This window comes from Dipodomys spectabilis, unplaced genomic scaffold (genome assembly GCF_019054845.1).
Source record: "Dipodomys spectabilis isolate Male_0828 unplaced genomic scaffold, ASM1905484v1 ptg000004l, whole genome shotgun sequence".
In the NCBI taxonomy this organism is placed as follows: Eukaryota; Metazoa; Chordata; class Mammalia; order Rodentia; family Heteromyidae; genus Dipodomys; species Dipodomys spectabilis.
Window position 1 is genome coordinate 3579023 of NW_024870681.1, and position 25023 is coordinate 3604045.

General features: G+C 52.2%; 1 protein-coding gene across 1 annotated transcript in view; it reads left to right on the forward strand.

Annotated features, from left to right (window-relative positions):
* The first annotated feature begins 3031 nt into the window (after positions 1-3031).
* Rab11fip4 (RAB11 family interacting protein 4) overlaps positions 3032-25023 on the forward strand; it is a 95605-nt gene continuing 73613 nt past the window's right edge. Inside the window, exons 1-2 of the mRNA XM_042691524.1 lie at positions 3032-3254; positions 23964-24051. Coding sequence (XP_042547458.1) covers positions 3096-3254; positions 23964-24051 — 247 coding nt within the window. The 5' untranslated portion in view covers positions 3032-3095. The remainder of the gene's footprint in view (positions 3255-23963; positions 24052-25023) is intronic.

Here is a 25023-nt window from a genome sequence, read left to right on the forward strand (position 1 = left end):
AGGTATTGAGAGACTTTGGGATCCCAGGATCCAAGGACTTTGAAAATGGCACCATCTCCCAAGATCCTTTGAGTAAGTGCTCCATAGGTGCTTCTGGGATCCCAGAGCTCAGCAAAGATCACACCGTATCTCATTCTACAGGGACAGGGACTGGGGCTGCTCTCCTCTTCTGTCTCTAGCACACTCAACAATTATTGTAAAATTTTAAAAAGTGAGCCTAGTACTAGTGGCTCATGCCTATAATCCTAGCTACTCAGAAATTCTGAGATCTGACCATCACAATTTGAAGCCAGCCCAGGTAGAAAAGTCCATGAGACTTATCTCCAGTTAACCAGCAAAAAGCCAGAAGTGGATCTGTGGTTCAAGTGGTAGAGTGCTAGCCTGGAGGGAAAAAATAAACCAAATACAGCTGGGTGCCGGTGGCTCATGCCTGTAACCCTAGCTACTCAGGAGGCTGAAATATGAGGATCACGGTTCAAAGCCAGCCAGGGCAGGAAAGTCCGTGAGACTCTTATCTCCAATAAACCACCAGAAAACTGGAAATGGCGCTGTGGCTCAAGTGGTAGAGTACTAGCCTTGAGCTGAAGAGCTGAGGGACAGTGCCCAGGCCCAGAGTTTAAGCCCTACAACGGACAAAACAAAAAACAGCATCCTGAGTTCAAGCAATAAGACCAGCACAGAAAAAAATAATGAACAAATAAACGACAACAAACTCATGCTGTGCTGAGCAGCACGATGGCAGAGGCGTGCCAAGTCCACATGATGGAGGCATCAAAGCAAATCTGCAAAGGTTTGATGGCAAGAACATCAGGAGTTAGGAAGGCCTCCCTGAGGAAGGAACTTCTAAATTTGTTGTGATCCTGTCTGTAGAGAAAAGAAGTAGAAACGTGGTTGTTGCCTTCAGGCTACGTTTTCCAGAGATTTGTTTGTGCTCAGATCTGGGACCCTACCTCTGCCAGCAGAGGCTAGTGAGGGTTCTAAGCTTCCCTGGTTTCTGAAGGATTTGTTGCTAGGGAGAGAGCTCTGAGGGCTACTTCTGAAGCTCACACTAGGGGGCAGCACCTGCCTCCTTTCTGTGGGAAAACCTTTAAGTATTAGGATCCCCAACTCCCCACTTTCCTGCCTGGAGCCTTGCTGGATATCCATCCATCCAACTTTCAGCCTCTGCCCCCCCCCCTTATTTTCCCCTTACTCCAGTTTCTAGCAATATCCAGACCCCTATTACCTCTCTTCTCCAGTGACACTCACTGTAAAATAGGCATTACTCTCCATTGTCCAGATGAGGAAGCTGAGGCTCAACAATGTGACTATCGTGCTGAGCGTTCCAGCTAGGAGAAAAGTCCACTCTTCCCACACCTCACCTCACCTCCATAGTTCTTTTCTTTTCTTCCTTTCTTTTTATGCTGGTTCTAGTTTCTTTTTTTTTGGGGGGGGGGGGGAGGTGTCCGGTCGTGGGGTCTGAACTCTGGGCCTGGGAGCTGTTCCTTACAGTGTCACTTCCGGCTTTTTTTTCCCTTTTTGCTTATGTGGTGCTGAGGAATCGAACCCAGGGCCTCATGCATGCAAGGCAAGCGCTCTACCACTGAGCCACCTTCCCGAGGTTCTTTTGCCTAAGACTAGAGGTAAGCGTGTCTTGGACTTCCCTGCCTGCGCTGGCTTCTAATCACAATCCTCAAGACCTTGGTTTCCTGAGTAGCTAGGATTACAGATGTGCTCTAACCATTTGAGCCACAGCTCCATTTCTGGCTTTTTGCTGGTTAGTCGGAGATAAGAGTCTTATGGACTTAACTATCTGGGCTGGCTTTGAACCACGATCCTCAGATCTCAGCCTCCTGAAGTAGCTAGGATTACAGGTGTGAGCTACCAGTGCACAGCCCTGTCTTGTTTTCTCAGTGTGTCCTCTCCCATCCTCAAACCCACGAATCTCTCCCCCAGGAGATGCTCTCTGACTTGTCTCCAAGTGTGGAGGGCAGCTGAAGGTCAGGTCTGATCCTAGAGCCACCTAGCCACCCCTTGCACAGGACACACATCCCAGCTAAATAGGAAGACGAGTAGAAACTGAGGCTCAGAGCGGTGGGGCCTGCTGGTCCTTGTGCCGGATAGTGAATGCCCCAGTTCCCACTACACCCTGTCTAGGCCACAGTAGTGCCCTTGAGTCCTGAAGATTAATGAGGGTAGGCCCTTCTCCTGGCAGGAGCTTCGGGTGGGCCAGGTCTTGGCTGGAGATCAAGGACATGAGACCCTTAAGATGTCGCTTGCTTGCTCTGGGGTGTTTCCCTGCATGCTGGGGACACCACCGCTGAGAATTACAAAGCTAAGTGGACCCTTGTAGGAAGGGTGAGAATTCAGACGGGGAGGCAAGCTGGTGGCCTAGGGTCAGTAGCCCAGCCTCCCTGGAGCGCCCTAGGTCGGGATGTTCACAAATCCTCCGCTAAGGTTGGAATGACCTGGAACACCCGCTGGGCCCTGGGTAACAAAGGGCGTGGCCGGCAAGGGGTGGATGGATGGATGGAGCGTGGAATACACCTGGGGAACCAGGTAGATGGGAAGCAGCTGAGGCCGCAAGGCCCCTCATTCGAGGCGGGGCGTGTTTGGGGGAGACAACTCTGAATTTCTGGGCACTCGCTGCACAGGGTGGCGGCGCGGGGGGGGGGGGGCGTCCACGCTCGGGGTTCTCCACGGGGAGCGACGATCCCGATGATGCCGGAGGGAAACTGAGTCCGCGGAGGAGCGCGGCGTGGGCGGCCCCACGCGGGAGGCGGCGCGGCTCCTTTTGTCTGCCGCGTCCCCCCGGCCCCCCTCCCCTCTCCCCCCTCCCGGGCGCGGGGCCGCGGCGCGCGCGCGGCTGCCTCGTGAGGCTCCCCTCCCCCTCGCTCCCTCCCCTCCCCCGCCCTGCCCTCCCCGGCGCGGGGCCGCGGCGCGCGGCTGGCTGGAGCGGCCGCGGGCGGGCGGAGGCTGCGCGCCGCAGACCCGGGCGGGCGCCGGGGCGCGCGATGGCGCTGGCGGCGGCGGCGATGGCGCTGGCGGCGCGGGGCGGGCGGCGTGTCGGGGCGCGGCGCGCGGCGCGGGGCTCGGGCTAGCTGCGGGCGGCCCGGATGGCGGGCGGCGCGGGCTGGGCGGGGGCCCCCGCGGCTCTGCTGCGCTCCGTGCGCCGCCTGCGCGAGGTGTTCGAGGTGTGCGGCCGCGACCCCGACGGCTTCCTGCGCGTGGAGCGCGTCGCCGCTCTCGGACTGCGCTTCGGCCAGGGCGAGGAGGTAAGGCGGCCCCTCCGCAGCTCCCCTCCCCGCAGAACCGGGGCTCCCCGGCCCGGGGCGGCGCTGCCCGCCCGCAACCCCACTCCGTGTATGTGTGTGTGTGTGTGGGGGGGAGAAGCTGTCAGAATCTGGCCCCGGGACCCCCACCCCCGCCGGTGGAGACCCCGACCGTCACACCCCAGCCAGGCCTGGCCTTGGCCAGGGGCGCAGGGGACCGGAGGGGTGCTGGGCAGCCTCGGCTGTACCCGCCCTGCCCAGGACGCGGGAGGTTGTCTGCGTGTTGTCTGCTTGAGGTCAGCCCGGATCCCCGCCCAGGGCCTGGTCACCCCCTCTTTGGGCTTCCCTGGCAGGCCTGACTGGCAGCTAGCTGGCCTCGTTGGCTGCGGCAGGCGGGGGGCGAGCTAGAGCCAGTGTGGGGAGTGTGTTCATTCGCGCACCGGGGACGCATGAGGGGCAGAGCAGGGTGAGTTGGCTGCGGGGCCGCAATGGCCGGGTCGCTGCTCCCCATGGGTGGGCAGAGGAGACGCCAGCAATGCTTAGCAGGTGGAGGTCTCCTTGCCACTGTCACACAGGGACTGATGGCCGTGACCCGGGCAGGAGAAGCCACTCAGCTGGCTGAGCCCACTCCGCAGTGCTAGGGCCTTTCTCCTGGAGATAGAGCCTTAAGCTGGAATGGCTTGTCACGGGGGGAGCCTGGGCCCAATGGCTGGCATTCTGTGCCCAGGACACAGGTCACGTTGTCATTTTAGAACATAGGAATTGCTGGGTGGTGGCTGGTTGGGTTGGTACCTCCCTGTCACCTGACAAGAGTGAGGGGATAATTATCCCTCTTCCCCCGGGCACCTGGGCACCAGGAATCCTAGAAGAGTGGGGCAGGACCCTATCCCAGGAAGCTCTCTGCATTCTCTATACCTCCTCAGGGTTTGGCCCACCTTGATCATTCTCCTCTGAGCCCCTCCTGTGGGCTAGTGGGTCCCAACCAGGCCCAATGGAGGAAAAACTGCCCGGTTCTGACTAGAAATCTGTGGTTCCAGAAGCAGAGGCTGAGCTGTGGGAATTGGCGTCCAGCCTCCCAGCAGCCTCTGGCAGGAGGCCACAGGCCTCATCCACCTTCCCCAAGCCTCACCACCTTACCCCCTAAGCTGGACAGCTCAGTCATGAGCACCTCCCCTTTCCAGAGGGGCCACTCCCCAGCCAATCTGCTTGTCAGTTCCTCAGCATGGTTCTCTGGATGAGGACTCACCTGAGTTTCTCTCCTTTGTGACAGCACTAAAATATTTGAAAACCTCCCTAACCCTTGCTCTTGCCACGGGGTCTCTCCAATCTCCCTTCATGCTAAATACCTGCTGTTCCAAGCCCCAAGCTATTTCTGTCCAGCCCAGCAAGAACCAAGCCTGTGGCTTCGGGACCCGAAGTTGCTGTTGACTGATGATGTGACTGTTTTTCTAGCGATAACATGGGACCAGGAGACCCTCACCATGCCACATGGCTGGAGAAGGGACACTAGCTTTCAGCAGTGCCCAGTGTTTTTCAGTCACCCTGTTTCTGACCACAGAAAACTGCAGGGATCTGATTTAGAAACCTCTGCCCAGTCAAGGATACCTTTCTTATTAGACCACAGTCCTGTATAGTCGCAGGCTAGTTCATATGGTCCACAGCAAGTTGGAAAGATGGACATTTGAGAATAAAACTATGACGTTCTGTCCCCCACGGATACTCTGTGTGACCTTCTCCTCACATCTTCCCAGAGCTGTTTCTGTGCTTACATGTAGCTTTTCTCGATAAATGAGATCATGCTGCGCACACTGGATTGTGACCTAATTTTTCCCCCCAGTAAATGATCATCACTTCCGTGCTTCAGCGAATTCTCATTACATTTAATAGGCAGATCTTCTTTCCCTATGTGGCCCCCAAATGTCTACTTTTTATTAAAACCCCTGTTTTGTTCTGGACTGTGCAGAGCTTCTGGTTGTGGTGGCCCTTGGGTCCCTCTGACTCTGACATGATTCTTTCCTTTGCCTCTGCTCCCCCATCCCTTTCTCTCATGCTCATGACTTGGAAATCGGGCCTGTCTGTGTCATTAATTTCTTTAATATAAGCCTGCTCCTCTGACCCTTACTCATCTATCCATTTGACCAGCTAAGAGAGACTCAGCTCCTCCCTCTGTTCCCACTCCCTGGTAGATGCTAATGCTGCAGCGGTGGTGCGATCTGTGTGGGAAACCAGGATTAAGGACGCAGGGCAGGACCACGGACAGGGCCCAGGGTGCTGGAGGGAGGGCATGTCTGCTGGTGCACTGAGACCTGTGGAAAGCATATTTTGCAGGCCTGTACCACACAGCAACTTCATACTTGCAGCACTCAGCAGGAGTGCTCCCTTGCACAGTGCAATGCACTCCAGCAGTTTCTATTTCATTTGTTTAAAATTCAGCTGCGAGCCAGATGCTGGTGGCTCACATCTATAATCCTAATTTAACTCGGAAGGCTGAGATCTGAGGATCGCCGTTTGAAGCCAACCTGGGCAGGAAGGTGAGAGTGAAATTTGTATCTCTAATTAACCACCTATAAAACTGAAAGTGGAGCTGTGGCTCAAAGTGGTAGAGCACTAGCCTTGAGCAAGAAAGCAAGAAAGCCTGGACAACGCCCAGGCCCCGAGTTCAAGCCCCATAACTGAAGAAAAAAAAATCAGATGTGGATATTGATTTTCTAAACCATCTGCGCTATGGTGGGTAATTATCCTTCATTAGGTATTGGGGGCACATTTTACCAACTATCCCCTGGAATACCAGAGACACCAGGGCACAGTGCAGAAGCAAAAACACAGTAGGTTGCAAAGTATAAAGTAGGTAACTGTGAGGCCATAATGATTGGCTGAATGAATAATAAATGAGGAACTAATACCCCCAATAGAATAAATCCAGGTAAATTATATAGCTAATTCTCCACTGAGGTGGCAAAGCACAATCCATCCCCTCTGAGAGATGCAGTGCCTGTCTTCTAGCAGTGGCCATGAAACACCAAACAAGTCCCAGCTAAGAGGCAGTCCACCAAACAGTGACTAGTGCCCTTCCTCATTGCCAAGGGCATCTGGAACAAGAAGCTAGAGATGCTGTCCTAGACAGGTGTAGCCTGAGGAGAATTAAGGGCTAACTGGAATGCAGGTGTCCCAGGTGGGGCCCTAGAGCATGAAGAAGCTGTTAGGAAGAACTCAGGGGACTTCATTAACGATGTTATAGATGTATCAGATTGGTTGTTTTGTTTTTTGTTGGTCATGGGGCTTGAACTCTGGGCCTGGGTGCTGTCTCTGAGCTCTTTTGTTCAAGGCTAGAGCTCTACAATTTTGAGCCACAGTGCCACTTCTGGTTTTCTGGTGGTTATTTGAAGATAGAATCTCTCAGATTTTCCTGCCCAGCTGGCTTTGATCCTCAGTCCTCAGATCTCAGCCCCCTAACTAGCTAGGATTACAGACCTGAGCCACCAGCACCTGGCTAGATTGTTTTCTGATAGTCCTGGAACTTATTGACCTAGGGGGAAAAAGACAAATAGAAACCAGGTACTGGTGGTTCACACCTGTAATCCTAGCTACTTAGGAGGCTGAGATCTGAGATTGAGGTTTATAGCCAGGGCAAGCAGGAAAGTTTGTAAGAATCTTATCTCCAATTAACCATCCAAAAGCCCAAAGTGGAGCTGTGGCTCCAATGATACAGTGAGTGAAAAGGCCAAGTGAGTCAGGCCCTGAGCTCAAGCCCCAGTGTGCGCACACATGCGCGCGCACACACACACACACACAGGACAAATAGAAGACAAATGTGATCAACACTGGGGGAGGGGTGCCACTGTCCTGATGCTGAGTGTCAGTAGTCTGCCTACAACAGGGCCAGGACAGAGGTAGACAGTGAGGGCTTTGCCTGAGCCCACGTTGGCTTCTTATCCAGTGCTGCTCTTGCTCTTCTAACATCCTGGCCTTGCCATCCTTCATCAGGTTGGGTGAGGATGGACCACACAGCCCAGGGCTTTGGAGGGCAGAAGTGAGCTCATCCATGTAGAGAACGCCACTCAAAGGCTTCACAGACAAGACCCAATGATGTTTCTACTGCTCTTGTTATTAGCCAAACGTTTGCGAGACTGGGACAGGTGCTATACCTCTTAAGCCATAGCTCCAGTCCTTTTTGCTTTATTTTTTCTAGGAGTTCTCACTTTCTTTGGGGGGAGGCAGCTATGGGGCCTGAACTCTGGGCCTGGGCTCTGTCCCTCAGCTCTTCAGCTCAAGGCTAGCACTCACCACTTGAGCCACAGTGCCACTTCTGGCTTTTTTCTTTTTGCTTATGTGGTGCTGAGGAATCGAACCCAGGGCCTCAGGCATGCAAGGCAAGCGCTCTACCACTGAGCCACCTTCCCAGCCCAAGTTCTCACTTTTTTTTATGTCTTACACAGGGCTAGTTTAGACTGCTATCTCTTGCCTAGCTGGGATGACAGGTGTGTACCACCACATCCAGCTATTGGTTGAGACTGGATGGGGGGGGGGGGTCTCACTATTTGCCAGTTTGCTGGCCTTAAACTGCTATCCCCTCAATCTCTGCTTCCTGATTAAACTGGTATTACTAGCTGTGCATAACCGTGCTGTACTCTTAATAGAAATAATCTTACTATTACCCTTAACACATCTCTAGGCTAAATCTTTTATTTTTTATATTCCATTTGTGTCATGTGTTCTTACTATGTGCCAGTCCTGTTCCAGGCACTGGGAAACAGCAGGACTCAGAGCTTATGCTCTGGGCAGGAGGCACAGGAGGAGAACATCAGGACAAAAACCATAAGGTGGTGTTGAGAGCCAAGGAGAATCAGGAAGAAACGAGACCAGCCTGCACTTTCCCATGATGCCACAGACATCTTAAGTGGGGCTGTCCCTCCAGGGGGGATGTCTGTGGGGAGAGTGGTCCTGGCAGAGGCCAGACTGAGGGGCACGGTAGGGCCTAAGGGAAGAGAGAATTGAAGTGGGAGTCCTGGAGAGTTCTGAGTAGAGCAGAGACTAAAGTGGGCCATCTTGTTTGCATAGGACCATCCTGCGCAGGGAGGGGCGGTGGGCAAGAGAGGAGGAGAGCATGGAATGGACACAGGGAGAATGTGAGGAGAGGCTGGTAGCCTGGAGCAGGGGAATGTAGCAGGGAAGTGGCTGGATTTGAAAACAGAGCCAAATGGAAGTAGCCTGTGAGAACTGGAGCTGAGCTGCTGTTCGTTGGGCAGGGGAAACAGGTTCTGCACTGCCTTCCCCAACATCCATCCAGCTGTGGAGCTAGGGGAGACAGCCTGAGTCAAGGCCTGTGTCCCAGCCCAGCCCCTCCCACACACCCTCAGATCCTGCTTCCCTGCTTCCTCAGCCATCAGGTCTCACTGCCTGCGGCAGAGAAGTATGCATAATGGAGCAGTTCTGATTTCACAATCTGGCACAAGCCAGGTGTGGTGGTGTCTGTAATCCTAGCTGTGTGGGAGGTAGAAATGGGAGGATTATGGGTTTGAAGCCTGTCTAAGGCAAAAGCTAGGGATACCTCATCTCAAAAAGCAAGCCTGGCTGAGCATCATCTCAGAAGATCAAGATGATCTCAGTCCCAGGACAACCTAAGCAAAAAATAAAAGATAAAAATAAAAATCCAGTGTACCAGAGGTGCACACCTGTCATCCTAGCAGCTCTGTGGGAAGTATTAATAGGATGATTTCAGTCCAGACCAGTCTGGGGAGGGGGTGGGGAGAGTAAGACCCTATCTCAGAAGTAACAAGCAGGGTGGAGGGGGGGGCTGGGAAGGTGGCTTAGTGGTAGTGTGCTTGATTAGCATGCATGAAGCCCTGGGTTCAATTCCTCAGTACCACATACACAGAAAAGGCCGGAAGTAGTGCTGTGGCTCAAGTGGTAGAGTGCTAGCCTTGAGCAAAAGAAGCTCAGGGACAGTGCTCCCGGACTAAGAAAAAGAAAAAAAGTAAAGAAAAGAAAGAACCAGAGGGCCAAACCAGAGATCATCTTGTTGAGTGAGATAAACTCATCTGTGGAATCAAGACATATTTTCACAAATACACACACACACACACACACACACACACACACACATACATACAACTGTCCACCTGCCCTTTTATTAGTGCCCCATTAAAACATCCCCCATCCATCCATTTACCCACTTGTTGTCCCGGGATCCATCCATCCATTCACCACCTGCCCAGCCACCTACTGACAATGTCATCATCATCCCCCATCTGTTTCCCACCCACTCTTCCCCTAGCCTCCCTCTCTATCCATCCATATCTTCCATCATTGCTGTAATTCATGAGACCAAGCCCAGAGCCAGGAGTGGGACTGGCATTTTCATGGAGTGACAAGTGGTTCCAGACAAGTGGCTTCCTTGTGAAGGCACAGGAAGGGCAGGGAGAGCGGGGACCCAGGCCAGCACAGGGGCCAGATGGTGACCCACCCCCCCAAAGGAAACAGGACTGTCTGGCACCCATGACTTTTTTATTTTTGGTTGGTTGTGGGGCTTGAACTCTGGGCCTGAGCACAGTCCCTCAGCTCTTCAGCTCAAGACTAGCGCTCTACCACTTGAGCCACAGTGCCACTTGGGGTTTTCTGGTCGTTTATGGAAGACAAGAGTCTCATGGACTTTCTTGCCCCAGCTGGCTTTGAACTGTGATCCTCAGATCTCAGCCTCCTGAGTAGCGAGGATTACAGGCGTGAGCCACCAGCTCCTGGCACCCCCATGACTTTTGAAGGACAGCAACATTCCAGCACTAGCTGGAGTGGCATTAACTATTTTTATGATGTCTCACTTCCCACATGGGCCATTGGTTTTATGCTTTCTCACTTCCCACATGGGCCAAGTCTGGAGTGGTCCTGAAAGAAGTGACAGCAAGACTTTTTTTGTTTTAATGCCAGGGTCTGGGCACTGTTTCTTAGCTGTTTTGCCTAAAGCTTTACCAGTTGAGCCACAGCTCCACTTCCAGCTTTTTGGTGGTTAGAGATAAAGAGTCTCATGGACTTTCCTTCCCAGGCTGGCTTTGAACCACAATCCTCAGATCTCAGCCTCCTGAGTAGCTAGGATTATAAGCTTGAGCCACCAGCATCTGACGCAACTCAAGATTATTTTAAAGATGCCTCATATGGTGAACAGACCTCAGTTTGCTTCTCTATAACACGGCCATGACCCTTCTGTGGGAGACTGTTTAGGGCATTGGAGATAGGCATATAAAAGACGCTGCCTGGGTTTGTTGCATCGTTCAGTAAGCCCCACTACTGCAGACCACGCAGATGTCCCTGCTTCCTTTACCCTCAAAGCATCCCTCTGACCCCTTTCTCTTCCTGCTGATTCCCAAGCAGGGCTTCCTGCCAGGAGGGCCCGAAGTTCCTCCTGCCATCACTATGGTTTTCCAGGGACTAGAAAGACAGGGAACCAAAGCCAGTCACTCAATCTGTTGGCTACCTTTGTGTTTCTTATTCTTTCATCTTCCAGCACCAGAAAGAGCTGCAGTGACTTGTGCCAAGTCCACAGAGATAGAGTAGAGGAGCTGGGATTCAAACACAGGCCTGGCTGGTTCTAAAGCTGCTTTCTTAGCTGCCTGCAAAAGCTGATGTCTCAGGCCCTTCGAGGTCAAGGCCAGAGTTAGGGGCTCATAGAAGAGACTCTCCTGGCTTTCTGAGCCTGGGCTGAGCAGAAATAGATTTATGATCTGCAGGGTGGGTAGGATGGGCAGGCTAGGCCTTCCCTGCATTCTGCCAAAAAGACAGGAAGTTGGACCTGAGGTGTGGAGGAGGGTGGCTTCCAGGGAGCTGTGCCCTGAATTCTACATCTCTACCACTTCCTGTTCAGATGGTGATTAAGGAAGCATGTCTCCAAGGCTCCAGCTCCTGCCAGCCACCTTCTGGTGGCTGCCCAAAGCTGGTTCTGCTTCCTTTTACCCTGGTACCTTCTCCAGTTCCTTCATTGTCCTCAGCCTGAACTGTAGGTTCTCCCAGCCACTGAGCCCTGTGGCCCAGCAGGACTGACCCACTCCTGCTCTCCGACCTCCATCCCTGCACTCCTTTCAGCACCCCAGTTTTAGTCAGGAGCCAGGGTCCTGGTATCAGGTACACATGGTTTGAAATTTGTCCACAAGTTAATCCTTTGTGACTCTGAGAAGTGCCTCAGTCTTCCTCATCTGTCAAGTGGTTGTGCAGTCAACAGTGTATGCTAAGCTCTTACCTCCATGACTGGCACAGAAGGCCATAAGTACCTAGGACTGTGAGCATAGGGCAACCTGAGATTCCCATTCTCTCTCTCTCTCTCTCTCTCTCTCTCTCTCTCTCTCTCTCTCTCTCTCTCTCTCTCCCTCTCTCTCCCTCTCTCTCTCTCGGCTCCTTTCCGGCGCTGGTTCCATGGTACATTTGAGACTAATGGTTTTAAGGATAAACAAGACAGGATTCCTTTCCTGATTCCTGAGAGACCTCCAGACTGGGGGCAAGGCATTCGGAGGGAGAACTCTTCTGAAATTTTTTCATTAACAGGGATTGTCATATATGGTATGTCCTAGATGATACGTCTTCCTGCTTACAGAATGAGCAGATTAGGCTAATGAACCTATCTACCAGCTCACACGCTTTATTTTCTGGGACAGAACATTGAAAAGCCACTCTTTAGCAAGGTTGGAATATGTAGTGCATTGATTGTTAACTATATTCACCTTGCTGCGCACAAATCAATTTGTGGGGGATGAGCAGAGATGTCTGCGCTGGCATGAGAGGAAGTGTAAGGCATGCTGAGACAGTGGTCACATGGGTTCCTTGGGACATGGGAAAGCAGACTCTGGGGTATGCATCTGGACACGACTGCCCAGCAGCTCTTCCAGACAGGGTTCCCCAGAGAGTGATGAATCCTAGGGAAGTTAAGGCTGGGGCTGCTACAGTTGGGGTTTTGTATAAAGGGGAAGGGGCTGGCAAGAAAGAGGCAGATGTCTTGACTACAGCCCGTCAGGCAGGACAGAAATAGCAAAGCGATGAGCTGGACTGGCTGACACTTGCTGGGCACAGATGGCTGCAGAGTTGGCCCTAAGCAACCAGAAGCAGCTGTGGAGCTGAGGTAGCTCCCCGCCCTCGGTGGCAGTCCTGCCAAGGTGCCATGAGCATTGCAAACGCAGCACCCTGTCTCCATTGCCAGGAGACCTCCCCAGCAGTGGGGCCTTGCCACCTCTGATCTTCCTACTGCCCCAGCATCCCAGAGTTCCAAGTGGAACACACAGACTGGACTCCAGCTTCAGAATTCTGTGCCGGCTCTGATAGGTCAACCACCATGTTGGTACTCCAGTTGTGGTTGGACACCAGCATCTCCAGGAGTTGGAGGAATGCAGTCTCAGCCCTATCCCAGCCCTGGGGAATCAGAGCCAGGCTACCTCTGGTCTCTTCATGTCTTCCCCACCCCATGGGATTGACGAGGCCACTCTGCCTGTGCCTTTTCTCCTCATGCACCCTGCTGTTCTGTGCCCAGTCACCCATCAATGATGTAACAGCCTAGCTGGGGACCTGCTGCCTACGGGGTGACTGTGAGGAGAAAGACTGCCTCTAGGAGGCGCTGTTCAGACTCGTGGCCTGGTTCTGAAGCCAGGAGCACAGGGCGCTTCTCCCTCCACCTTGGACTCTCAGCCTGGAGCCACCTCTGTCCCGGAGTTGCAGATGTTTCTTGCTTCTGTTACTGTGAAGAGCAGTCAGCTGCCACTGCTCTCCTTGGTGACAGGCCGGTGTCATTAGTCAGACCAGATAGAAGGAACCCTATTTCTGGCAGCCACCTGACCTGGACAGAGAGGAGCCTGTGTCTGAAAGCCTCAGGGACTTAGATCTACAGCCAGGAAAAGACCCTAAGGTGTCATCCTAGCCCATGAAAATCTACCTGATGCCCCTCAGGCTCCTGGTCTTGTACTTTCCCTCCTGGACACCCATCAGGGACTGTCCCCTCCTTTGCCCACCAGGCCTCTAGGCCCTCGGCAAGCATTGAATCAATCGCCCCTTACTCCTCTTCTCCAGAGTCAGCCGGGCTGCCTCTGCCTGACCTTTGGTGCTCATGGTGCATCTCTGCCTCCCTCCGCGCTTCCCTGCCAGCTTCATGTGCCTGCACAGATGCAGATCTTGCTTTCCCAAGTCCTGACTAAAACCCACCCTCACCATAGAAGTATATGCCTGGTCTGGGCTCCCTCCTTTTTGCCTTTGCTGCTGCTACTACACCCTGTGAATCACCATTTCCCACTAGGGCATGGTCAGTGTTCCATCTTTGTTTTATGGTACCCCTTCCCCGCCATACTGGCAATTGAACCCAGAGCCTCATTGTAAACTTTTCTGCCCTGCTGGTCTCAAACTCAAGATCCCCCTACCTCTCCCTGCTGAGTAACTGGAATTTACAGGGGTGCACACCATACCGGGCTTATTGCTCCAGTCTTCTGGGGGGCCCCTCCTCTGGGATCTCACTATGAGGTTTTTGGGGTAACACCTTCTTGGAGACTACTTTCCGATGATTTCTGTCTTCGCCTCCCCTAGGGATCTGGGAGCATTCTTTTTAAGTATTAAAGGGTTTTACTGTTTTACATTTTCTGAGTTTAAAAATGGCCCAAATTCACTTTTTAAATCTCACTAATTATTCCTTGGAAGAGGACACAGCGGGTAACTGCACAGCCCCCCCCCCCTGCCCCCCCCCCCCCCCCCCGGCAGGCTGCCTTGGACAGTGCTTCCTGATAGAGAGCCTGAGTCCTGTCAGCTTCCAGGCTGTCTCAAGTCCCTGCTGCTACATCCTAGTACTCACGGACCTGACTCTGGCTCATAGAGGTCACCCTTGGTCACACAGCCAGTGAAGGGCATGGAGTGCTCCAGCCCAGCTGCCCAGCTCTGTCCACCTGCAGAGACACACGGAGTGTGACGTGCTGTCCCTGGGTGTGTGGCACTTTCAATGGTCAGCTCTACACTTCTAATCTCTTCCTCAGGCTATTCTTCCCCCACCTCGCAAAATGCAGCAGGACATCTGTCCTCCTGGGAGCTTGTCTGTGTCCCCACAGGGTTGAAGAAGTGTTCACTGAAGGCAGGGACAGTCACACAGATCCAGGCAGAGGTCAGCCCATTTCAGAGACCACCCAAGCCTCTGTCACTCTCCCTCCTATTCAAATACCAAACAAAGCCCTGGTGGGTGGCCAGAGGATTGTGGGTGAGGTAGACTCTGGCTGTGAAGGAAGGGCTACTGGTGACACAACGTGCTGGGATAACTCTCCAGCCGTGGCGCAGTGAGGCAGCGCTGCCTCACTGCCAGGAGGCCTTGGCTTGGATGCTGACTGACCCATCTGGACATCTGTACACAACTTTTGCTTATCCCCTTGACCCTACCTTTTACTCCAGTGCTTCCTTGAGGACTGGCACTTCCCCAGGGGCCCTCTACCTTGAAACTCAGGAAGCCACACAACAAGAGAACCATGTTGAGACCCACCACTCTACCACTTGAGCCACACCTCCAGCCTCCACCCCACCCTATTCTGTTAGCATATTCTCTTCATTTATTTCCTCTCTATATACACTCCTTTTTTTGTCTGGCCGTCTGAGAATCCAGGGAAGGTAGTGCCAGGGCTCAGAAACCCCCTCTCAGTGGTCTTCCCAGGTGGAAGTAGGAAGAGACACACTTCCTATAATTGGCCAGTCTTATACATAGTCAATACTGTCCTTGGTCAGTATTATACATAGGAAATTGAGGCCCACAGAGGTAGCGTGACTTCTCCAAGGCCACACAGTGAGTACATATAGAAATCCAATTACAGGCTGACACGTGGACTGGTGACAGCCATCCACATGGAGGGGGTGGGTTCCTGCGAAGCAAGGAGGTGGGGGGACCCAGAGCAGAACAGGCCAACTCTTCACCTGACCAGGACACAGGGACTAGAAGGACCCTTTTTGGAAACTCCTTCCTCATCGCTTGTGTGCCCTTGGCTTTGCTGAAGCTCATGCCTGCCCCCCCCCTCCCTGATGAATGGAGAGGACCAGTGGCTGCTACCCGCTTTGTCCTGCGCACTTTGGAATACAGACCCCCATTGTGTGCCTGACATGAGGCAGCCTGACTGCTGCCTGGGGCAGTGGATACACAAACAGCTGGGCTGTTTGGTGTTGAGGCTCCAGCCAGAGCAGAACCCCACGGAGGAGGAGCAGAGGCAGGGCAGGGCAATGGGATTCCTCCTCCGGCCACCAGCTGTTCCCCGAGTACCCAGGAGGACTCACCGGAGTGCTCCCAGTCCCCTGCCCCACAGTGAGCTCTGAAACAGAGCCCCGCAGAGGCAGTTGCTCTTCTGGTGGTTTGGGCTTGGTTCAGAGTGCAGTGCGGGCCTGGCATGGGCACACCGTTGAGTCTTATTTTTGCTGTTTGTTGGAATAAAGGGCAGCTGCCAGCCTGCCACGCAGCCCTCTCCTCACCCATTTCCTCCCTCTCTGTCCTCACTTTGTAGCTTGAGCTTAAGGCCTCCCACCTCCCAACCCAGCAGGGCTCTGGCTCCACCAGCTAGCTACCCCAGTGACACTCTCCAGACACACTTGGAAGGCAGGCTAGACTCCCAGTAGGACCAGTGCAGCACAGGACTGAATAGGAGCCCCTGCCTGGAACTGAGCCTTACCTTTGGGGCGCCACAAGAAGTCCAAAAGCAGCCTGGCACCAGTGGCTCACGCCTGTCATCCTAGCTACTCCGGAGTCCAAGATCTGAGGACCATGGTTCAAAGCCAGCCCAGGCAGGAACATCTGTGAGCCTCTTATCTCCAATTAACCACCAGAAAACTGCAAGTGGCGCTGTGGCTCAAGTGGTAGAGTGCTAGCCTTGAGCTGAAGAGTTCAGGGACAGCGCCCAGGACCTGAGTTCAAGCCCCATGACTGACACACACATACACATAAGTCCAAAAGCCCTGTCCTCTGCCCTCTTTTATTTTGGGCTTCCTTCTGAAGCTGGGGCAGTTCAGTCACACCCCACCTATCCCCTGCCAGGTCTGGAATCCTCTTGCCTCTGGAAGTCTTCAAGTGTCTAGCCAAGCTGCTTCTCCCCAGGTGGCAAGAAAGGGCACTCAGATGTCCATGCACTGGGAAGGGAGGCAGCCTAGGGGGAACTAGGGGACGGAACCCGGGGCCTCACACATGCTAAGTACGTACTTTACTACTGGGCTGAACCATCAACTCCTTATTACTGTTTTGTTGTTGTTTTTGTCGGTTGTGGGGCTTGAACTCTGGGACTGGGCGCTGCCCCTCAGCTCTTCAGCTCAAGGCTAGTGCTGTACTACTGCAGCCATAGCGCCACTTCTGGCTTTTTCTGCTTATGTGGTGCTGAGGAATCAAACCCAGGGCCTCATGCATGCATGGCAAGCACTGTACCACTGAGCCATGTTCCCAGCCTCTTATAACTGTTTTAAAGTCACTACAGTGAGCACTCTGTTTTCATTCCTTGAATTGATCATTTGAGCGCTATCTCTCTCTCTCTCTCTCTCTCTCTCTCTCTCTCTCTCTCTCTCTCTCCAGATTTATCAATCATCAGTTTTATTAATTTTTTTTTTTTTGGCCAGTTGTGGGGCCTGAACTCTGGGCCTGGGCGCTGTCCCTCAGCTCTTCAGCTCAAGGCTAGCGCTCTACCACTTGAGCTACAGCTCCACTTCTGGCTTTTTCTGCTTATGTGGTGCTGAGGAATCGAACCCAGGGCCTCAGGCATGCAAGGCAAGCGCTCTACCAATGAGCCACCTTCCCAGCCCAGTTTTATTACTCTTTAAAAAAAAATTTTTAGGGGGGGAAGGAGGGATGGGTTGGGGGGCGGGGGGAGGATGGGAAAGGGAAACAAAGGAGGAGGCTACAATGCTTGATAAGAAATGTACTCATTATCTTGCTCATGTAATTGTAACCCCTCTGTACAGTATTTTCACAACAAAAAAATTTTTTTAAAGCTAAGTGTTAGTAGCTCATACCTATAATACTAGATACTAAGGAGTCTTAGAGCAGGAGGATCAAGATTTGAGACTAGCCTTGTCAGAAAAAATGTCAAGACCCTGTCTTAAAAATAACCAGCAAGGGGCTGGGAATATGGCTTAGTGGTAGAGTGCTTGCCTAGCAGGCATGAAGGCCTGGGTTTGATTCCTCAGTACCACATAGAAAAGGCCAGAAGTGGAACTGTGGCTCAAAAACCAAGCTCAGGGACAGTGCCCAGGCCTTGAGTTCAAGTCCTAGGACTTGCAAAAAAAAAAAAAAAAAAAAAAGAAAGTAACCAGCAAATATGGGCAAGCAGTGACTCATGTCTGTAATCATTAGCAACTCAAGAGGCTAAGATCTGAGAATCGAAGTTTGAAGCCAGCCTGCACAAGAAAGTCCATGAGATTCTTTTCCCCAAGTAACTAGGAAAAAGCCCTAAGTGTGTGGTTCTGGAGATAGAGTGCCAGCTTTGAGTAAAAAAAGCTAAGGGAGAACTTGCCCTGAATTCATTTCCCAGTATTGGCGTGACAGTGTTCGCATGCGCATGCATGCGCACACATACACACACAAAGAAAAGGAAAGGAGGAAAAGAAGGAAGAGAGGGAAGGAGGGAGGAAGGGAAGGAGGGAGGAAGGAAGGGAGGGAGGAAGGAAGGGAGGGAGGAAGGAAGGAAGGAAGGAAAGAAGGAAGGAAGGAAATCAGGCCTGAGCCAGGCACCGGTGGCCCATGCCTATAATCCTAGCTACTCAGGAGGTTGAGATCTGATGATCAGAGTTCGAAGCCAGCTTGGGGAGAAAAGTCTGTGAGATTCTTATCTCCAATAAACTACTCAGAAAAAGCCAGAAGTAACCTGTAGCTCAAATGATAGAGTGCTAGCCTTAAGCACAAAGAAGGTCAGGGACAGTGCCCAGGCCCTCTTTCAAGGCCCAGGACTGGCAAAAACAAATCAGGCCTGGATTCATGGCACAAGTGGTAGAATGTCAGCCTAGCCCTAGATTCATACCCCAGTACTGAAGAAAAAAAAGAAAAAAAGAAAAGCATACCTGTTCTTCTCCTAGTAATCTAGGTATGTGGCTGAGGCTGGCAGGTAGGTGGCGCTGGTCAGGCCCTTTATAGTCTCAGTAGTTTTCCCTTTAATTGATTCTGTTGGCTACTGAAGAGGAATGTTGAAATCTGACCATAATTGTCTATTTGTCTGTTTCCTTGTCCAGTTATATTAGTTTTTCTGTGTGTTTTGCATTATGAGTACATGCACATTTAGGGCCATTTGTCTTCTTAGCAAGCAGACCCTGCAATCCTTGGTTATTTTCCTTGTTCCAGTTAACTAATTTCTAGGTATTTTCTTTTTTCTTTTTCTTTCTTTCTTTTTTTTTTTTTTTTGTCAGTGGTGGGGCTTGAATTCTGGGCCTGGGCGCTGTCTCTGAGCTCTTCAGCTCAAGGCTAGCATTCTACCACTTGAGCCACAGCGCCACTTCTGGTTTTCTGGTGGTTAATAGGGGATAAGAGGCTCACAGATGGTCCTGCCTGGGCTGGCTTTGAACTGTGATTCTCAGATCTCAGCCTCCTGAGTAGCTAGGATTACAGGCGTGAGCCACTAGCACCCGGCTTTTCTACGTATTTTTCTATGATTCTACCACTTTTCTTGTCATCTTCATCCTGATACTAATGCCATGCAAAGAACATTTTTTTTATTTCTTCTATGTTTTAGTTCTAAACTGCAATTTAGTCCTAAGTTTCCATGTCTTTTTTTTCCCCAACTTTTCTTTCTGCTGAGAATTTCTACATTTCCATTTATTTCAAGAGTATTCACCTTTATGGTAATGTTAACTACCTTAAAAATCATTTTTCATCTTGGTTTTAGTCCCTAGCACCTAAACCAAAACAACACAGCAACAGCAACAGAAGAAATCTTTATCTAAGGATGACAACTTCTGGGCCATCTTGGGGTCAGACTGCCTATAGTAATCTTTCCCCTTTACCTTCTTGTCAGCTTGTCCGGCTTCTTTGTGTGTCTCGAAATTTTGCATGATCATGGACTTTTTGGAGATTATAAGACTGGGTCCTGTTAAACTACCCTAAATGTCAGTTCATTGGTTTGTTTTAAATCAGGAAATCCAGCCAATTAGGTCAAAACCCCAGGGTTCTGGCTTGTCCGCTGAGCTGTAGTTTTAACATTAGTTCATTTTTCAAAGCCTTTCCAGTTCTATCCAGAACCACCCCACACATGGACAGTCTAGGGACCTGCTCCACTGGCTCTACCACTGTTCAGTTCAGAAGGCGTTTTGGGGTGCGTTTCAGGTCAGTTCTGGGCATGTGCAGTTCGGGGATTGACTCCAAACTCAATTTGATGGAATCCCCAGCTTCCTTCTCGCGGTGGCCCTCCCTCCGTCCCTCTTTCTGTCCCACGAGGCCTTCTTCTTCATGTCTCTTTCCAGGCAGAGAGGTTTTTCCTCTTTCAGAGTTGCATGACTGCTGTGGCAGAGCTCTCAGCTTTTTTCCTGCTTGCTTTATCTTAGCCTTGAGTGCCTGAGCCTGGCTGGATTTGTTTCCTGAGATACGTGGGAATAATAATCGAATCCACTGGCCAGGGATTGTGAGATACATAAACTCCTACGCACAGAGGACTTAAAACCGTGCCTGGCACGGTCACACTAACTCAGTATTTGTTTTGATTACTGATGGGAATGGCTAACATCCAGCCAGCACCTCAAGGTGCAGAGGGCACCTCACCACAGCGGGATAAGCCAGCTTATCTCCCTGGTCCAGAGGGCTGAGACCTTAGGAAGGCAGAGGGTTCTGTCAGCATCTGTCTGGTGTGCAGAGCTGGAATGAAGGAGGGTAGGCAGGGCTGCCCTGGGAGGATCTGACAGGCATTCAATCAGACAGTTGCGTGATGGGGCTCCCAGCATGGCGTGTCTACTCTGAACTAGAGATGTGACCCAGGGGAATCAAAGGCGAAAGTCAGCCTGAAGAGAAAGGCAACAGAAATAGACAGGGAAGCCTGGAAATTGAGCAGCCCCAAAAAGGAAAGATCAATATTTTACTGCCAGCAAACAACCGCTTTTCCTGGCAGCAGGCGCCGTGGCCCAGCTGTGTGTGTGCTGTACTGTTCCCATGATCTCTGCCAGGCCCTGCCTTCTCTCCTTCCCTGGGAGCCAGAGTGGTGCCCCCAGGCCTGCACCCATGGGCTGTGGCCTGAGTTCCCTGTGAGTTCCAGCCACAGGGGCTTATTTGCTATGTTCCGGGTGATCTTGCCCTCCCCTGCCCCTCCCTGGACTTGCCTCTTCTGCCTTGGAAACGAAGGAACTGGTCCGCTGAATACATTCCAGGGTGGATGGTAGAAGGGTACCAGCTGCCAAAGGGAGGGGGTCCCAAACACAGAGGGCAAAGCACCCCTTTGTTGCTACAATGAGGATTGAAGCCAGGACCTTGTCCATGGCCACTGACAGACACTTCTGGCCCAAAGCTCTTTTGATACACAGTCCAACGTGGGGCAGGACCAACCCTTCAGAACAGGTAACAGGTGAGAGCCTGGCTCTGGCAGAAGTGCAGGAGGAGGTGAAGGGCCGCAGAGCGCAGGGTTGATACTCTGGGATCAGTGGGGCCTGGTTCAAGGTTTACCTCTGCGGCTATCTAAATCTTGTGTAATTGTCTTCACCTCTGAGCCTCAGTTTCCTCGACTGTAAAATGGTGGTGTGGGGCGGCATGGTAGCTACCAAGCTACCATTCAGGTTTGTGTGAAGCGAGGCCATATCACGCGGAGCTGTCTGTGGCAAATGTTCAAACACCACGGAGGCGCCTCTACACAGGGATCCCTTCGGAAGCCATTGCGCATGTGCTGTGGGACCTTAAGGACATTCCCAGTATGCCTTGTTCTAGGAATGTTGCAAGGGGCTATCCCAGGGGAGTATGTACAATTTTCATGGCCACAACCACTCTGGGTCTGCCATGGTTCAAGGAGCCCCATGGGAGTAGTGGTAGAGAAGGGAAGTCGCAGCAGGTGGGAGCCCCAACTACAGCTCCAAGCCAGAGTGAAGGGGTGCTCCATGGACCCCCCCTTTATCTGCCTGCCTTCAAACAAACCCCTGTCTGCTCCAGGCTGGCTTTTTCCCTAGAGGCTAGGAATGGATGGCCTGGCCCAGTGGTGCCCCCAGTCCCTGGGAGTTGTGAACCCAGGGGTCACAGAATCCAGTCTGTGGATTCCAGCACTCTGCTGTCTCCCAGGTGCGTCTGAAGGGGGGGGGGGGTCTCCTTTGGGCCGACTCCACAACGTGGCTCGCATCAGAGATGATTACTGCCTGGTTCTGACCTTGGAGAGGACTGTAGGGGTGACTGCCAGGAGGCTGGGGGTGCACAGTGCTCTGGGCCCGTGCCTACATTCATAGACTCCCCATAATGCCAATGAAGACAGGGCTGGGGGAGAAGAGGCAGGCAGCCTGCTGGGGCTATGGGTGACACCCTTGCAGGTGGCACCTGGGTGTTGCTATTCTCAGATGCCACGTCACCGCCTGGCAGTGTGAGCGGCTGCGTGGTTGTGCAGAGGGATGGCAGCTGCACAGCTGAGGAGGTGCTGAATGACCAGGAACTGGCAGAAGGCTGCCTCAGCTCTTCAATAGAACACCTCCGGCCTTCCTTCCCCGACATCCTGCCCACTACCAGGACCAGGGTTTTCCCAGAAAGGACCTTCCCTGCATGGCCCTTCTGCTGTCCCTCAGCCCTAGCAGCAGAATGGAAAAGCCAGGCTGACCCGAATAGAGGCACACAGCTAGCATGCTTGGGGAGGGACCGGTGGTTGTGGGGGGCTCTGCCAGGCTGTCTTCTGCGGCTACCGAATCATCCCTAGGGTGCTAAGCTGCTGCAATGACCAGGACTTCTGCCCTTGCTGCAGCTGCCATGCCTGGCCTATGTGCATGTGACAACATCATGAGAGGGAGGAAAAAAGGGAGGGAGGGAGGGAGGGAGAGAGGGAGGGAGGTCTGCCTGGAGTGGGGCCAGAGAGCAAGGCTAGGATGAGCAAGGCTAGGATGGGGAGCCTTTCCCACATGCTAGAGTGAGCTCTGCATTCTCAGAGAGCTCTGTGTGCATCATCCATAGTGCAGCCAGGGAGAATTCTGGATAGAAATGGCTGTGCTGTTGATGGTGATGGTGGTTACTGAGGGTTGTGGTGGGTGCTGTGTGTATCCACGTGACCACCTGTGCTTAGCACAGTGCCAGGCACACAGGAGATGCTCAGTGGTGCCTTGTTGAAGGAAGGAAGGAATAAATAAATGAATGAGTGCTGGCAGGGATGCTGTGTAGGGGCTGCTGTTAAACTATAGGCAGATTTAGAAGCAGTCTTGGAAGTGGAGGTGTGGCTCAAGTGATAGAACACTGGCCTGGAGCACAAAAGCCCCAGGAGAGTACCCAAATCCTAAGTTCAAGCCCCAGGATGGACCCCCCACCCTGCATACACACACACACACACACACACACAATCTCTAGGAAGAAATATCAAGAAGGTACAATTCAAGATGAGAGGCAGGAGGACCCAGATTTCCAGCCTCTCAGGAAGCAGATATCAGGAGGATCACAGTTTGAGGCTAGCCCAAGGCAAAAAAGTTAGGAAGACCCCCCCTTCTTAGACAATATACTGATTATAGTATAGTACTTGGGATCCCAGCTATGCAGTAGTTAGGACGATTGTAGTCTGAGGTCTGCCCTGGCACAAACATGAGAGCCTATGGGGTAGCTGGGTGTAGTGGTACATCCCTGTCAGGGCACTGGGGGGAGGGGGGGGTTGAAACAGGAGGATCACAAATTTGAGGCCTGCTTGGACTACATATGTAGTAAGATTTTTGTCTCAAAACCAAGTAAGAAAAAACTTAGATGTTTTGTGGAGCCATTTATGTTCATTTATGCAACAAGCATTTATGAGGCGTCTAGTATGTGTCAGTCATGATAAGATACCAGCTATGCAGTGGGTCAGAAAAGACATAGTCTTCACCCTTAGGGAGCTGCTTAATTTGTAAAGGAAAAAATATACAAACTCATCAAATTATCACCAAAACATATCATTACAAACTGAAGATACCAGTTGAAGGTACTTCGAGACAATGTGGCATCAGGGTGGGGCCTACTTGGATATGGGGGTCAGGACAGGTTTGTCAGGGGCAGGGATGCTCCACAGAGGTACAAAAGGAGACCTGAAACTATGGCTCGCGCCTGTAATCCTAGCTACTTAGGAGGTTGAGATCTGGGGATTGCAGTTTGAGGCTAGTCTGAGCAGCAAAGTCCATGAGACTTATCGCCAATAAACTGCTCAAAAAAAAAAAAAAAAAATGATGCTGGAAGTTTGCTAGCTGTGGCTGGCCTTAAGCAAAAGAAGCTCAGGAACGGTGCCCAGACCCTGAGTTCAAGCCCCAGGACTGGCACACACAGACACACACCACACACAGACACACACACATACACAAAGACAGACAGATAGATATGGAGAACAGAGTTGAATGCAATGGTGCACACCTGTAGTGTCTGTCTCAAGACTAAAAACCACCATGGCAGCAAAGCCTTGGCTTTCAGCATGCCATCTTGGGGGCGTGGCTTGGAGAACAAACCCTGCACTGAGGAGCTGGGGTCTGTATTCCTTTCTTTGTCTTGACTTAAGGGACAAAGTAACCAGCAGCTGCCTGCTTGTGTCCCCTCCGCCCCGGTGCCATGGGCCTTATCCTTGGATTGCTCCTACAATTCCTCTTTCCTTCTCACAGGTGGAAAAATTTGTGAAGTATTTAGACCCCAACGACCTGGGGAGAATCAACTTCAAGGACTTTTGCCGAGGGGTGTTCGCCATGAAAGGTGAGACCCTGATGGTGTGTGTGTGTGTGTGTGTGTGTGTGTGTGTGTGTGTGTGTGTGCGCGCACGCACACGCGTTGCCAGGGAGGGGGAGTCTTAGGGCTCCCTCAGGTCCTGGTCACCTGGGAAACAGGCACAATTTGGGTCTAGCTGGATTCCTATCCATGTGGAGGAAGCAGAGCCTAAGGTGGGCCTGGAAGTGGACTTCGTCTCAGCTACACATGGGCTGAGGGAGGAATCTTGGTGTCCACAGCAGGGACAGATTGTGAGGCTGGGGTCGCTCTGCGCCTCTGCCACAGATCCATGCGCCTCTGCCACAGATCCATGCGCCTCTGCCACAGATCCATGCGCCTCTGCCACAGATCCAAGCCCAAGTCAGGGGTGCCTGGATGTGAGAGACAGCCTTTTTGCACTCTCTCTTATCTGCTCTGGAGCAAATCTACCATTGCTTTTCTCTCCTGGTCCTCCCTTCCTCCCCCTGGGATACCCATACCCCTAAAGAGTTTCCCAGGAAGCCAGGCACTGGTGGCTCACGCCTGTAATCCTAGCTACTCAGGAGGCTGAGATCTGAGGATCACAGTTCAAAGCCAGCCTGGGGAGGAAAGTCTGTGAGATTCTTTTCTCTAGTAAACCACAAGAAAACTGGAAGTGGTGCTGTGGCTCAAGTGATAGAGCACTAGCTTTGAGCTGAAGAGCTGAGGGACAGTGCCCAGGCCCAGAGTTCAAGGCCCAACAACAACAACAATAAAAAAAAGACTTTCCCAGGACACACTCAGAGCTTCCAAGTGTTTTGTTTTGTTTTGTGCCAGTATCAGTGAACTCGGCCTTGTGCTCTTGCTCAGCTCTCTTTTTTTCTTTCTTTTTTTTTGGTTGGTCATGAGACCTGAATTCTGAGCCTAGGCACTGTCCCTCAGCTCTTCAGCTCAAAGCTAGTGCTCTACCATTTGAGCCACAGTGCTACTTCCAGCTTTTTC